This window comes from Crocodylus porosus, unplaced genomic scaffold (assembly GCF_001723895.1).
Source record: "Crocodylus porosus isolate Cpor-Errol unplaced genomic scaffold, CroPor_comp1, whole genome shotgun sequence".
NCBI lineage: Eukaryota > Metazoa > Chordata > Crocodylia > Crocodylidae > Crocodylus > Crocodylus porosus.
In genome coordinates this window covers 89,779,438-89,792,737 of record NW_017728906.1, presented here as the reverse complement: position 1 = coordinate 89,792,737, position 13,300 = coordinate 89,779,438, and the positions used below count along the sequence as shown (strand labels likewise).

General features: G+C 42.0%; 1 protein-coding gene across 1 annotated transcript in view; it reads left to right on the top strand.

The window, feature by feature from the left end:
- The first annotated feature begins 348 nt into the window (after positions 1 to 348).
- The window catches only part of UXS1 (UDP-glucuronate decarboxylase 1), an 86,019-nt gene continuing 73,067 nt past the window's right edge, over positions 349 to 13,300 (top strand). Inside the window, exons 1-2 of the mRNA XM_019529588.1 lie at positions 349 to 495; positions 12,777 to 12,804. Of these exons, the coding sequence (XP_019385133.1) occupies positions 399 to 495; positions 12,777 to 12,804 (125 nt within the window). The 5' untranslated portion in view covers positions 349 to 398. The remainder of the gene's footprint in view (positions 496 to 12,776; positions 12,805 to 13,300) is intronic.

Here is a 13,300-nt window from a genome sequence, read left to right as displayed (position 1 = left end):
AATGTGGACTTCGGGTTATTTCTGTCTGAAGATTAGGCTGCGGGAGATTTTTTAATCAGAGAAAACCAGGTTCCCTGAGCGCTGTTCACCCCCGCAGAGCCTTAGTAACCCAGGCAGGACTGCGCATGCTCATCCACACGCGCTCCCCGCCGGCGCCCCACCGCGGGCGGCGCGTGTACCCCGCGGGGAGGGGGCACCCGCCCGGGAACCACTAGGCAGCGCGCGAGCCACGCAGCCAACAGCCTCGTGCCCGTTCCAGCGCATGCGCAGTAACACCCTCCCGCCTTCCTCTCTCGGTTGGCAGAGGCGGCAGTGCGCCTGTGCGGCCCGGGCGGGGCGGGGCCGGCCCGGCGCTGGCCTTCCGCGCGACCGGTAACGGGCGCCCCCAGCCGCCGGGGATGGTGAGCAAGGGCCCGCTGCTGCGCCTCCTCGCCGCCCTCAACCGCCGGAGGATGAAGCTGCTCACGGGGATCGCCCTGGTCGCCTACGTCGCCTGTGAGTGTGGCGGGGCTGGGGGCGACGGGCGGGAGGGTGGAGGGGGTGCAGCGGGACCCGCGCGCACGCGCACTGCCGTGCTCGTGTGCTGCACGGGGTGGTGGTTGTAGCAGCCTTGGGCTCCAGACGGCGGCAGGCCGGGGTCTTTGGGGAGATGCGATGTCTTTTATATTCGGGCAATGAAGAGTTGGAAAAAGTGTTTTTGCATACTCATGCACACGCACTTGCACGGATGCGTGTGCGGGTAGGCGTTTACTTACATGCACATCTAGGCAGGCAGATGTGCATGGGTAAATGCGTGTGTGTGGCCCTCTACGTGGGGACACAGACATACTCGTACGTCGTGTGTGTGCATGCCCACATAAATGCACAAAGCCGGGGGAGTTTTTCCTTTGCCCCTTCATTACTGTCCCCTTCCCAATGGTGATGTGTAGAGGGTGCATGGGGGTGCACGTGTACCTCCTGAGAGCTCCAGTGTACCCCCTGACAGGCAATGCTCCTTGCCTAGGCTACAGACAGGGGGGCCAGGTACAAGCGCCAGTGCCCCCTGTCCCGTCCAGGGAGTGAGGGTACCAGGTGAAGCGCTGCTGGCACTTCTGGGAGCTCATGTTTCCCGGTTGGTGGGATCAGCTGCAGAGGGACCCCTTCCAGCCCCCCAGTTGGGGTTGGCCACGGGGGCCCCCCACCTTTGTTGCTGACTGGCTGCTGGGTGGGCATGTGTCCTACCCAGTCCCCCAAGCAGTTGGTTAAGGGGTGCCTGGTTCCCTCCCTTGTTGCCCTGACATCTGTAGTGTGGTTGGGATGAGACCTGCCCAGATTCCCAAGTGGCTGATGGGAGACAAAAGAGAGAAGGAGGCAGCTGGCAGGGGAGCCCTGGGTGTTTACTTTGCTGTCAGGTTACTCGGCCTTAGCATGTCCAGCGTGCTAAGTGCTGTGGGCTCTTGAAGTGCCTGGCTTTCCACTTGCTTGCAGTTATTTAAAAAAACAAAACAAAAAAGCAAATGTAGGCAGAACGGGAAAACTCTCCCAACACAACAGATGTGTGCCGCCCACAGGACATGCATGTGCTTGCAACATGCTCACACCTGTAACGTATGCACGTGCGTCTTAGCTCCTTGATATTCGCATTCTGCGCTGAAGCAGAGCAGTGTTTCAAGTATAACCAGGACTGGGCTGGTGCTGGGAGGCCCCTTAATAGTTATAGTAGTGCTTTGAAGTGGCCCGGTGCCTGAGCTACTTGCACTAGTGTTAGTAAATGCATGTCTTCCCCCTTTTTCCCCCTGCAATACTTTCTTTCAAATGATTAAGGGTTTGAAGGCCATGGAACCTTCTTTCCATGAATTCCCATTCACTGTTTTTACATAATGAATCATATTTGGAGTACAGTACAGCATTAATACTTGAACATAAGAAACACAAAACAAGTAATCCAAATACCTTTTTTGCAAACTAGGAAATATGAGCTCCAAGCCTCTGAAGTTTTGATGGAATATTGCTTGCAGGCACACGTGAAAGCCCCAGATAAGGCTCACTTCCAATCCGTGTGGGTCCATTTGCGGATTTCAGCCTCTGTGACAGCCTTTCAAGGGTGTATCTTGCATGGGGGGCAATGAAACACCCTGTCTGTGCAGAGATGTGTTTGTGCTTGGTGGTCTGCAAAACTAGAGAGCCAGACTGTATTCATGGTTTAGAAATAATATTAAGGCTAGGACAAAGTTTCTCAGGTCCTGGATCATATCTCGTGTCCTGTATTTTGCTTAATATCCTTTAGATGCAAACCTGTCCTTTTGATTCTGCATAGCAGTGAGTACATTGTTGTGATCTAAGAATCTAGACAGAAGCGTAAAGGTGACTGGGAGAATTAGGGTTGTGACTGAAAGACTTAATGTGGCTTGTTACTCCCCCCAGTTGAAAGGGGAAAGTACCACATTGCCTTCCGGACCTTTTCCGCCTTTCCATCAAGGCCCATTGTATGTTTTGCACTGTTTCATATTCAGTTTGGTTTTTATGTTGGTGTATACTTTGTCTTCAGCTTGCTCTAGGTTTTACATTGACAGTGAAGACTGTAGAAGTTGTCAGGGATGAGATCTGAGGCTTTGGCAGCTGAGTTGGTGGCAGCTGGAGCTTTTGATACTCAGAGGCAGACAGGTGAACTAATTTGCTGGGGTGTTTTGGGTATGCAGAAAGGTCTCTAAGGCTCTTCATATTTAGGAAATGATTGTTTTCCTTTTTCCTTCTCAGGCAGAGGTGCGGAGAAACACCTTTCAAACCTTTCTCCCCACAACAACCCTGGACAGCAACCTGCTGTCTCATTGCATGTCAGTATCTGCAGCAAGTAACTCGTGACATTTTAACTAATTGGATATTTCTGTCATCTTTAACATTATGTAAGTTTCAACAGCAACTTCTAGGGTAGCCTTATAACTCACTGAGTTATTCCAGGTTACTTGCTATGGGTATGGAAAAAATATTATGTTTTTCAGGCAGAATTTCCTATGTTTGTGACTAAATTTCAGTTGTTAGGGAGAAGAAACCACAAAAACTTTTGCTGCCTGAATCTCTAAGCTTCGAGGTTTTTACAACTTTTAACTTCCTGAAGATTCCGTTGAGAGAGATGCTGCTGTTCAGTATGGAAAGGGTAGCCTGATGTATTAAATAGTGAGTTAGTTCATGAGAAGAAGGTTTTTGTAAATCTATCTCACTTGGTTATTCTAGTCAATCTCTGCAGTAGAATCATTGGTTTTGACTTGTGTCTTAAGTATATTAGGACATGGTGTTAGAGCGTACTGAGCAGTTGCTTCTGTAGAAAAAGATAATGTTGCAGTTTTCCAAGAAACTTTCTGTTTTATTTCCCACTCCTGAAAGTATGTTTCTTGGAATATCAGTGAATTTCCACAGCACATGGAAGTGGTTAGATCATACCACACTGAAATAGAATGGAAGTTGAAGAAACTGAGCTACTTGTGCTAGTGTCAGTAAATGCATCTCTTGCTCCTCCCCCCCAAATACTCTCTTTCAAATGATTAAGGGTTTGAAGGCCATGAACCTTCTTTCCACGAATTCCCATTCATAGTTCTTACATAATGAATCATATTTGGAGTACAGTACAGCATTAATACTTGAACATAAGAAACACAGAACAAGTAATCCAAATACCTTTTTTAGGAAATATGAGCTCCAAGCCTCTGAAGTTTTGATGGAATATTGCTTGCAGGCACACATATAAAAGCCCCAGATAACATGGAATGGAAGTGAGCCTTCTCATAAGGGGTTTGGTGTCTTATTTGATAAGAGATGCCTTTTCTTAAAAAGTTCTTCCCAAAGGGCTACATTGCCTCTATGAGGGCTTGTGTCGATTACCAGACTTGTACTAGCAGACAGGACTCGCATAGGGAAGCCTCCAGGACATGTGCCCACCTGTGCAGCTCCTGCTGGAACTGCACAGCTTCACTGCTGCAGCTGGGAGAAGACCTGCTGGGTAGTGGCAGAAGCCAGTTTCTGACTGCAGTGTCGGAGTTCCTCTGCCATCGGAAAGAAGGTGTTCTGCTGCAACTGTGAGTGTAGATATATATTCAGTCCTGTTGACAAAGCTATGTAGTGTGGATGAAGCCTGAAAGAGTTAGAAAGATGTAAGTAGGACCCCCAAAAAACAAACATCTACAACAACACTGTTTTATGGCCAGATGCTACAATCTCTGTTTTCTCTAAGAAAATCCTTGGATCACAATGAAGTTGCCAAAGAGATTAATTACTTAGTTGCAAAATGAGGCCTGCAGTAATTATGTACTCTTCTTGCAGAACTCATTGACTTCTGTAACTTCTGTTGAAGTGGAAGGTAAGGACATAGCATCCATTAAGATCCCATCAAGATATTGTAACTCGCAGTTTCATTAAACTTATTTAAACTGATTTCAAGGAATACAGTGCACTCAGAAAGGCCTGCAATTTGTATCTTGTGAAAAAAACCCCCAAAGGAATATTTCTACAGCAGCAGAACTAAAACTGCATGTGGTTTAAAATCTGAAACTTAAGTTTCCCTGTGCTGAGAACATGAAAACAACCAGAAGTACAAGTGAGATGTTATACTTCATTTTCATTATGGCGAGTGGTAAATAAACAGCAATCAACACAATATTTTTAAGAGTCAAACATATGTCATTATTAAGATGAGTAGTTTATTTACACCATATGGTCCAGAGTTTCTAAAACACTTGCCTAAATGCAAGCTTGCAAGCCTGTACTATGCTGTCTAAGTAAAACTCGAATCCTGTAAAGAGCGGTATCTGCTCAGCTTTATGTGTATTGTAGAAATAATCTCATAGATGTATGAAGGTTTTATAGGGTAGGATTTTTTGAGATGCTTATCTGTGGACTTTGAAGTCTTTCTTTTGACAAATCTTAGCCAGGATTTTAAAGTGGGTCATAAGCCTTCAAATCTGTTTGAAGAAATATCTTGCTTTGGTGAGGTAAATAATCTCTCTTTATACTGAGTGTGCTGGTCACTTCTGGTCCGCAGCTTGCCGCTCCTCAGCATGAAAAGGTTGGGAACCTCCGGATTAGATAACTGAAAGCTTATCCATGTGTCCCCTAACTACACAACTGTTCTAGTAAAAGATAACGCCTGGAATTCTTGCTTCTTGCATATTTCCTGAACCATCGCAGTTACATTATAGCCCAAACTCTGTCGCTACTGTCATTTCTTGAACTCTTCCTAGTTTGGTGCCTGTCATCATTCAGATTCTGAGAAATCAGTTGGTATTTTGTTTTGCTCTAGGTATCCCTTCACATCTTTTAAAGACACTCTTCAGAAGCAGACATGTTCTCACTGTATAGCAGCTGCCTCAACTTTCATGTAACCATGGATAGTACATGGCTAGCTCAATGTAGCCAAGCCCTCACAATTAACATGCCAATTGTCACGCAACTAATGAATTGCAAAATTCCAGTGTGTGTGGCTCTGTTACACCAGTTAACATAAAGCAAGATACTCAGGAGCCTTTGACTTATTCCTTCTCCATATTATCCAACTTCTTAAATCCATGTGGCAAAGTTGACAGTATTGCTGCTGTAGATTTTCAGCACAGTGGGGCATTTGATTTCCCCTGGTGACTTCACATCAGCTTAGTGAGCCCCTGAAAGCAGTATTAGCTTTCTTGGATACAAAAGCTCATCTCCTCACCAGTACAGGCATAGCTGGTAAGGTTGCTTCTGAATGATATTGGTCAGTCTATTTCCTATCATTAGGAAGGTCTGACATCCAGGGAGCTGGGTGATATATGATCAGAGTTGTTTTTGGGCTTATGGTTTGACTAAAGCTGGAAACAAACAGCAGAGTGGTTTGTGAACAGCTGAAGTTCTACCTATGTGGTATGAAAGCACAAGCTCTGATTTGGACAGAATGGAGTGAAAGACTTTTCAGTGTTCTGTCAGCTTCTACTGCCATCCCAGTTACTGCTCATGTTGATATGGAATAGAAAAACAAATTCCAAACTCTCAGTTTTTGTGTTCAGGTACTACTAAGATTAGTTTGTTAACACTTTGACTTCTGCTTGGAAGTGAAAAGGAGAGCCCAACAAAACCTGCTAGCCCACCTCAACTTAGTGATCATTTGGATGGAATATTTGTCTGTTAAGTACAGGCCAGATTTCTATAGATGCAGGACCACTTGGATACCAAGGTAGAAGAGCTGCACCATGTGTGACAGGGCAGTGCAGAACTCCAAACTATCCATGGGCCGGTTTGTGATGTCATATGCTCAGTGATTTGTGTTGAGAGAGGATGCTGCACTTTCAGGGAGCTGCTTGACAGGGTATTAAGTGGTGTTGAATACATGCACAAGATTTTGCAAGAGGGCAGTACTTGAGGTGTGGGAGACTCGGATTTGTTGTCTTCTTGTGTGACAGGTTTGACATGCCACCTTTCAGTAGAGTGCCTTACCTACCAGGCTACACAGTATTCAGAGTAAGATGCTGTCAGTCTTGTCTGTTGACATTGTTCTGCTTTGTTTAAATAATTAAATGTTTACCGGAGTGGAGATTAGAATCCAGTCCTAGCCATCAGGCTTAGAAGATAACTTGTATTCTATTGTTCATTAACTATTTCACGTGTAATGGAATGGCTCTGAGAGGAAGGGTTGAGGAAAGCTCATGTTAATATACCCTGTAGGTTACACCTTACTCTGTAGGTGGTTAGGATAGCCTCCTGGGAAGCTGAAGGCCCAAATTCATAGTCTGTCTCATTCAGAGAAGGGATCTATCAAGGTCCTGTTCATTATCAGTGCAGTGTGGGTGGAACAAATATTTTAAAAATCTTAACAGTCAAAGCAACTAATGTAACTTTAAAAAAAAAAAAAGAACAAATTGATACACCTTGCTGAAAGGCATGATCATAATTATTTCTCCATGTGAAAATTTGTATGCAATTATTATCAGTCTTATTTTTTTCTTCCAAAAGTGTGCTGTTTTATAAGTTATTTCAGTCTGGTTAGTTTGCAACATACTGTCACTTCAGCACACAAATTCCCCTAATATTTGTATGGGAAAAACAGTATTATTGTCTGAGCTGAGGATTACTGTGGAACACCTGATTATTATATGTCTCTGCTTGTTACCAATATATACTCTGGCTAGTCCTTTGTTTTGTAATGGCTAATTACAGATTTAATTGGGATCCACAAGGCAATTAAAGTAGGTTCCTTTTAATGCAGCTGGTACACTAGTCACCATTTTTGACAAGCTTTCCCTGTATGCTTTTCCAGTCTGTCAAGTTTTCCTCAAATAGTCTGTCATTACCAGGAGACTACCTGCTGAGTGACCATGCAGATTCTAAAGAAAACAAAACCTTTTTGAGAATGTAGATTAAATTGTTCTTAATATTAATGCATGCTTCCTAGATGGAGTATTTAGCATCAAATGATCCATTTTAAATTCTCAAATGTTATTTCAGACAAGGGTGTTATTTCTCTGGGTGAATCTGATATCTTTTATTACACCAATGTAAATAGTTAGGAAAAAAATTTTTAGCAAGCTTTTGCATTTAAAAACCCTTCATTAGGCTGGGAGCCTCTGCAGTTGGTGTGTGCTCTTCCTAGATGGAATGAATAGTAAAGAAGCCAAAGGCTGGTATGCATGCAAGACAGGCAGACAGTGAAGATTATTTCTTCACTGACTGACACTAACAAATGTTATTTCTGCTCTGGAAACTTTAGGTAACAATATCAATTCAGACTTTCTTTTTTGGTATGCCACTACTTTTTAAATAGGGAAATGCAAGAAGGTAATGGCCAGAACATAGGTTTAGCTGTGTTGGGGTAAGGAGAAGGTAGAAGGGGGAAATTAGTAATTATTAACAGCTGAATTCACTAGACTAGAGATTGGGAAAGAGTTTCAAGACATTCATCATTGTCAGCGGGAGACTATCAGTCATTTGAAGATGTACAAAACAGCTGTTAAGAATGGAAACACTTCTTTTAAAAGCCGGTATTACCGCAGTCCCTTTTTAACACCAGCTGTAGTACAAAGTAGTATCCAATCTCAGACAGACCTTGCAATCTCATCATCGGTTAAAATATCTGGTTTTGAATTCTGCAACTCCCTAAGCTTGTGGTTCTGAAGATGAGGGCTGTAGACTACAAGTGGTCTTACAGAGGTATGGTATTTGGTTCTTAGATTGTCTTGTGTCCTTCTCTGCCACATTCAAGTCAATCAGATGGTAAGGGTGCATGATGGTCCATAGGTAATGTTGAGAGTTTTTAATGGTTCCATAGCCCAGAAAGTTTGGAAACTGCTGTGTTTAATGCCATGGCACAAGGCTTGAAATTCTGCATGTTTTTACTATCATGCAGTACTTTGGGGTGGACTATGAGTTGTTTCAACTATTGTTGATTTCTTACATGTGATGGGGGAGAGAGAAGGGATTACCTGTGATGAAGGCAGAGATATCCTCTGTGACTGGGCAAGCCACCTTATTTTATTTCCCACCCTTTAAAGGGGAATAATATTTTCATCCTTCGTGGGGGATATTGGGGATTAATTCAGTAACGTATGTGAGTTGTTTGTAGCCTATGGTACAACAAGGAATTTATAGAAAAAACATACATTGCACGTTAATAATTTGCACAGATGGAACTCAGATAAACATCCTGTACAATGACACTCTTAGGGCCAGATCCTACATTCTCTGCTTTCTCTAAGTAAAGAGAAACCTTGGTTTCTGTATTCCATGTACTAAAAAAGATGATCCATTTCTCCTGTAATCTACAGGTGCTCAGATAAGTGACTTTGACAGATAAGCAGATGTTAGTTTAATGGAGGGTGTTTTTTAAGTTGCAGCATGGCATTTTTATTTTTTAGTTTCTGACTTTTTTTGTTTTTTTGTTCTAAGATAATTGAACTCTTATTCCTGAACTCACATAGTCTCCTGCCTAAGTAAAACATCCAGACAAGAGAGAGTCTTTGTAATGGTCCTTGTTATATTTAAAAGTGGCTGTATCTTATCTGTATAAATCCATTAGCATGATGTCGGAAATGTTCAGTATGCCTCTAGAGAGCCCACTTTTAAAATTCCCATAAATATGAATTATTCAGCAGAAATAAAAGCATCCTTTGGACTTTGCCTTTTGGTCCCTTCTTGTTAAAGTTGACTTGGTATGTATGACGTAGTATATCTTGAGGGAAGGAAGGGTTTGGAAAAGAGAAAAAAATACTGCTAGATTGCACTTGCTGTAAGGACACAACTTCAATCTTGAGAGGCAAGAGGTAAAAGGGAGTTTGAGTCTCTTGAGAATCATGACTTTTAACATTTTGTTTAAAAGATTCAAGCAGCTCAGGTTTTAAGAAGTATGGTAGTGTCTTGCTTTAGAAACCTTCCTCCTGTCTCCCAGCGGCAAAAGTTTTATCCCATTCTCCAAATTCTTTCTTTTCACAAGCTGAAACTTTTTTTAAAAGTGTAAGGTCTGCAATAATGATGAGTGCTTATGATTACATTTTTAATCTTAAAAGCACATGTTCTAGTAATCCTTGCAAAACTCCATCTTTGTTTTCCAGAGAGGGAAGAGAAGTTGAGAGATTTGCCTGAGATCAGAGGCAGTTAGAATGGAATTACAATTTCTCTCTCCCTTGCACAGACCATTAAATGAGGCCACGTTGCTTAGGACATGCAAGGTGACTGCTCCAGGGGCTGTTTGTGTTTTTTTTTATCTAATGGCTGTTTAATGTTAAAAAAAATAGATTTGATACCCAGGGATGTGCCCTAATGACTGGGCTTGTGGAGTCTCCCTTCCTCTTTGTGACCTAGTGAAATTTTGAGTTATTTTCTGAAGTGACACAAAGAAGCAAGAAAGGTGGAACGTGCTCCCCCCATCCCCCTCCACAACAGCCCCTTATTCAGGTTGTCAGGGCCCTTTTTTTGAGAGGAAGCAGGAAATGTGGGTTTAAACACCCTGAGCCTCCCACTTGCTCAGGATGTCAGTGCTTTCCCCTGAGTTACTGGATTCAAGATGAGAGGAGGGACCTACCCACTAGGTCAGGTTTGTGGGGGGGGGGTTTGAATCGGTTGCAGAAAGTTCTGTCCCGTTGGTGTCTGCTAGGTATGCTAAGATAAGAGCTATACAGAATGTAGGTGAGAGGATGCCTGATGTGAGCTCTGCCCCTCCATGAGAGAGTTTTGCACATGCACAGAAACACAACATGCAGGGGGAAAAAATCCTCTTACACGCAGTGCTTATGCGTACGGTATACAGGTATGTACACTGGCTGAAGGTAGAGAATACATTCTTAATAGGAAAGCTAAACTAGGTCAAAGCAAAAGTTCCCCTCTCCTCCTGCCCCCCAGGGCTAATGCAAGGAAAGTGGTATGTGATATTTTGTTATATGTGAAATGCAAAGGAAATCCTTGCAGAAGAGTCAGTGCCATAAACATGGAGTTGCTGCTGTGTCCCCACAATTTGCACTTGCAGACATTCTCTTTTAATATAGAAAAGTGGGAAACTTTGCTGCTCTTCACTTGGTGCTGGTTAGTAGCTGTGATATCGCAGCAGAATGCATTTGGGGAAAGAAAAGTATAGGTGTTACATGTTGAGTGCTCTCTTCCTGTTCTCCGCATTAAGTCTGCACTCCAAATTCCACCTCAGATGTAGCAAAGCATTTTTACATTGCCACTTTTAAAAGGCCACTTTCTTATACTGGAGCTCACTTTGCAGTGAGCATTTTGGAACAGCAAAGTGAAAAACTCAAGATTTTTTGTCTTGAGGTTCACCTCTCCTTTTCACCGGTTCTTCTTTACCAGCCAAATTTTGTGTCTTCCACTTGAAAACAAATTTATATCTTGGCTTATAGGATTTTGCAGTTAAGGAAAATAATCTGTTGTAAATATGAATAGTGGAGACAAGAATTCGGTTCACTACTGCTCTACAGCCTGCCTTGCTCTTGCTATGTCTTCGCTGCAAGAAAAAGATATTTAACTGCATCTCTGATTCAGTTGATCTAAAAGGTGCAACTCCACTCTGACTTTGGTAAAATCCTAGTGCAGACAACTCTCAGGTAGTTTTCACTTCATTTTAAATAATATAGGTCAGTGCTGTAACCTCACCTCCCGGGGTTTACTTTGACATAGTTTAGTTTAAGTAAAAAGTGTCAAGTCTTAACTGGGGATCTTTCAGAGGTAGCCATCTTCATTGTAAAGCAAGCTTTTTTCAGTGACAACACTCGTGCTAACACCATGTCTGAAATGCTCTCTGAAGGCTATTTAAATACCATCCCCATTTAAGTAGCTCCTAACAACATAAACATCTCAATTCCTTAAAAGACTTTGTGTAGGTAATACGAACATTTTATTTCTTTCCAAATACATAAGTAGTAAGTGCATTTTATTATGTTGCCTCACCCTTTTCTCAGCTTTGTTGCGTTGTTTCCTCTTAGGTATCACCTGAAGGCCTCAGGTGCTGTAAATGTTGTTCTGGGCTTTTTGTCTTAGTTATGTTTCTATAAAGTACTTTTGCTGCACGCTTGGGGGCTGTAAATAGATAATATTCCCGAGGAATTAGACACAAGCCTGTAGCGAGATAGTTATGCTTGGATGTCTTATTTGTTAGACCACTCAAGGATGGAAGCAGCCTGTCTGACAATTGAAGTGACTTCGGGAACTTTGTTTTAATACCATAACTGTATATCCTTTACTGCTAAGAACCTACTAATTTGGGTGCTTATCCCTTTTTGCAAGGGCAACTTGCAAAAAGGGTTCTGGAGATTTATTAACATTATTTGTGTTTTGATTGTTGGGAAATTCATTAGTTATATGCTTGTGAGAGGAACCCCAGAACATAAGTCAATTTACCTTGATGGACAAAATTGTCTGGTTAATAATTTGAAATTTAATAACCCTGTAAGTTCATCTATGTTTCCCCTCCCAATTGAAAGTATTAAGGAACAAATTCAATGGTTCTAATACCCTTACTATAATCATTATGCCCTGAACATCTCCAGAAGAGGGGTGGGTGTGCATGTGCATGCATGTGTTTTTAATGAGTCGATTTGGTAGACTATGGTATTTTATTTCTCTGTATGACAATAAGGAAAGGAACAGCAGTTGTTTGTTGCATTGCATTATATGGCTTTAAAAAAGCTACATGAAAAAGCTTAATGTTGCCAAGTGAAGCATTCAGAAATTAAGAAATGCAACTCTGACCTCTCTGAAGTGTGTGCATCACATCTGTTTGAGAGATTGGTGTTATTTTTAGTGCACAATGTTTGCGTGCCCAGTGTTCTACTTGGGTACTGCGGTAATTGAGGTAGTGGCTTAGTCCTCTTGCTCATGGTGCTCAGTTAATAGCCACATGCCTGTTGTACCCCATCTTCATTCAGTGTACACTTTCATCCCTGGTGATTGAGGGCCGTCTAGCTGGTGCTTTGTCAAATCACAGTTCAGTGATTATGATCTTGTATGCTTTTATGGTGCATAAAATAAAAAAGGGGGGGAAAAAAGAAGGAAAGTACATCATTCATTTAGCTGTAGGTTTCTATCTAGAATATCCCAGAATCTGATTCCAAACTCTTTTTCTTATAATGTTGGGAGAGCCTCATCTGACTTTTCCAGTTTTTTTCCCCTACCATATAGAACGTGTTCTGATAAGTGACCTATTTGAAGACGATTGGTCTTAATACATGTCATAAAGTATAATCTTGTGCAAATCTCTTTATGCAAACATGATATAAAATTGAGAAGTGGCTCATTTTATTATTAAACGGTAATATTAATATTGTTTTGTTTTCTTTTTTCTCTTTCAGCTGTATGGGGAAACTTTGTCAACATGAGGTAACATATTACTTTTGCATCAGTATCTTTATCTGAAGCAAGGTTACCTTTCCCTTCATCACGCAGCAACAAGAAGAAAACAAAAAGCCTAGAAGCAAAGTTACTGGCATTTCAGCTAGCAAAAATATAGTTGCAGAACACATTCCTGCTTAATTAAAAAAAAAAAAAAAAAAAAAAGAAAGTCTGCAACCTCAAAGAACGTCTTCACTGCAGATTCAACTCAACAGCTTACCTTTTTTTGTCAAAGTCCCCTTTCTCTTTCACACATGCAAACTGATCTGAGTTAAGTGGACTCAGGTTAGAACCTGGGCTCTGCTTTCATTCTACTTTCAACAGTTTTTACCTTTTGCCACCTCCTCTGTGCCTTTCCCCCACTATTCTCCTGATATTCTCCTCAACACCTGATGAGTTATAATTCACTGGGAAAGACTCATAGGACATAGAAAAATATAACATTTAAACCTCAAGTAGATGGATTAAATTGGTTTAAATGTAC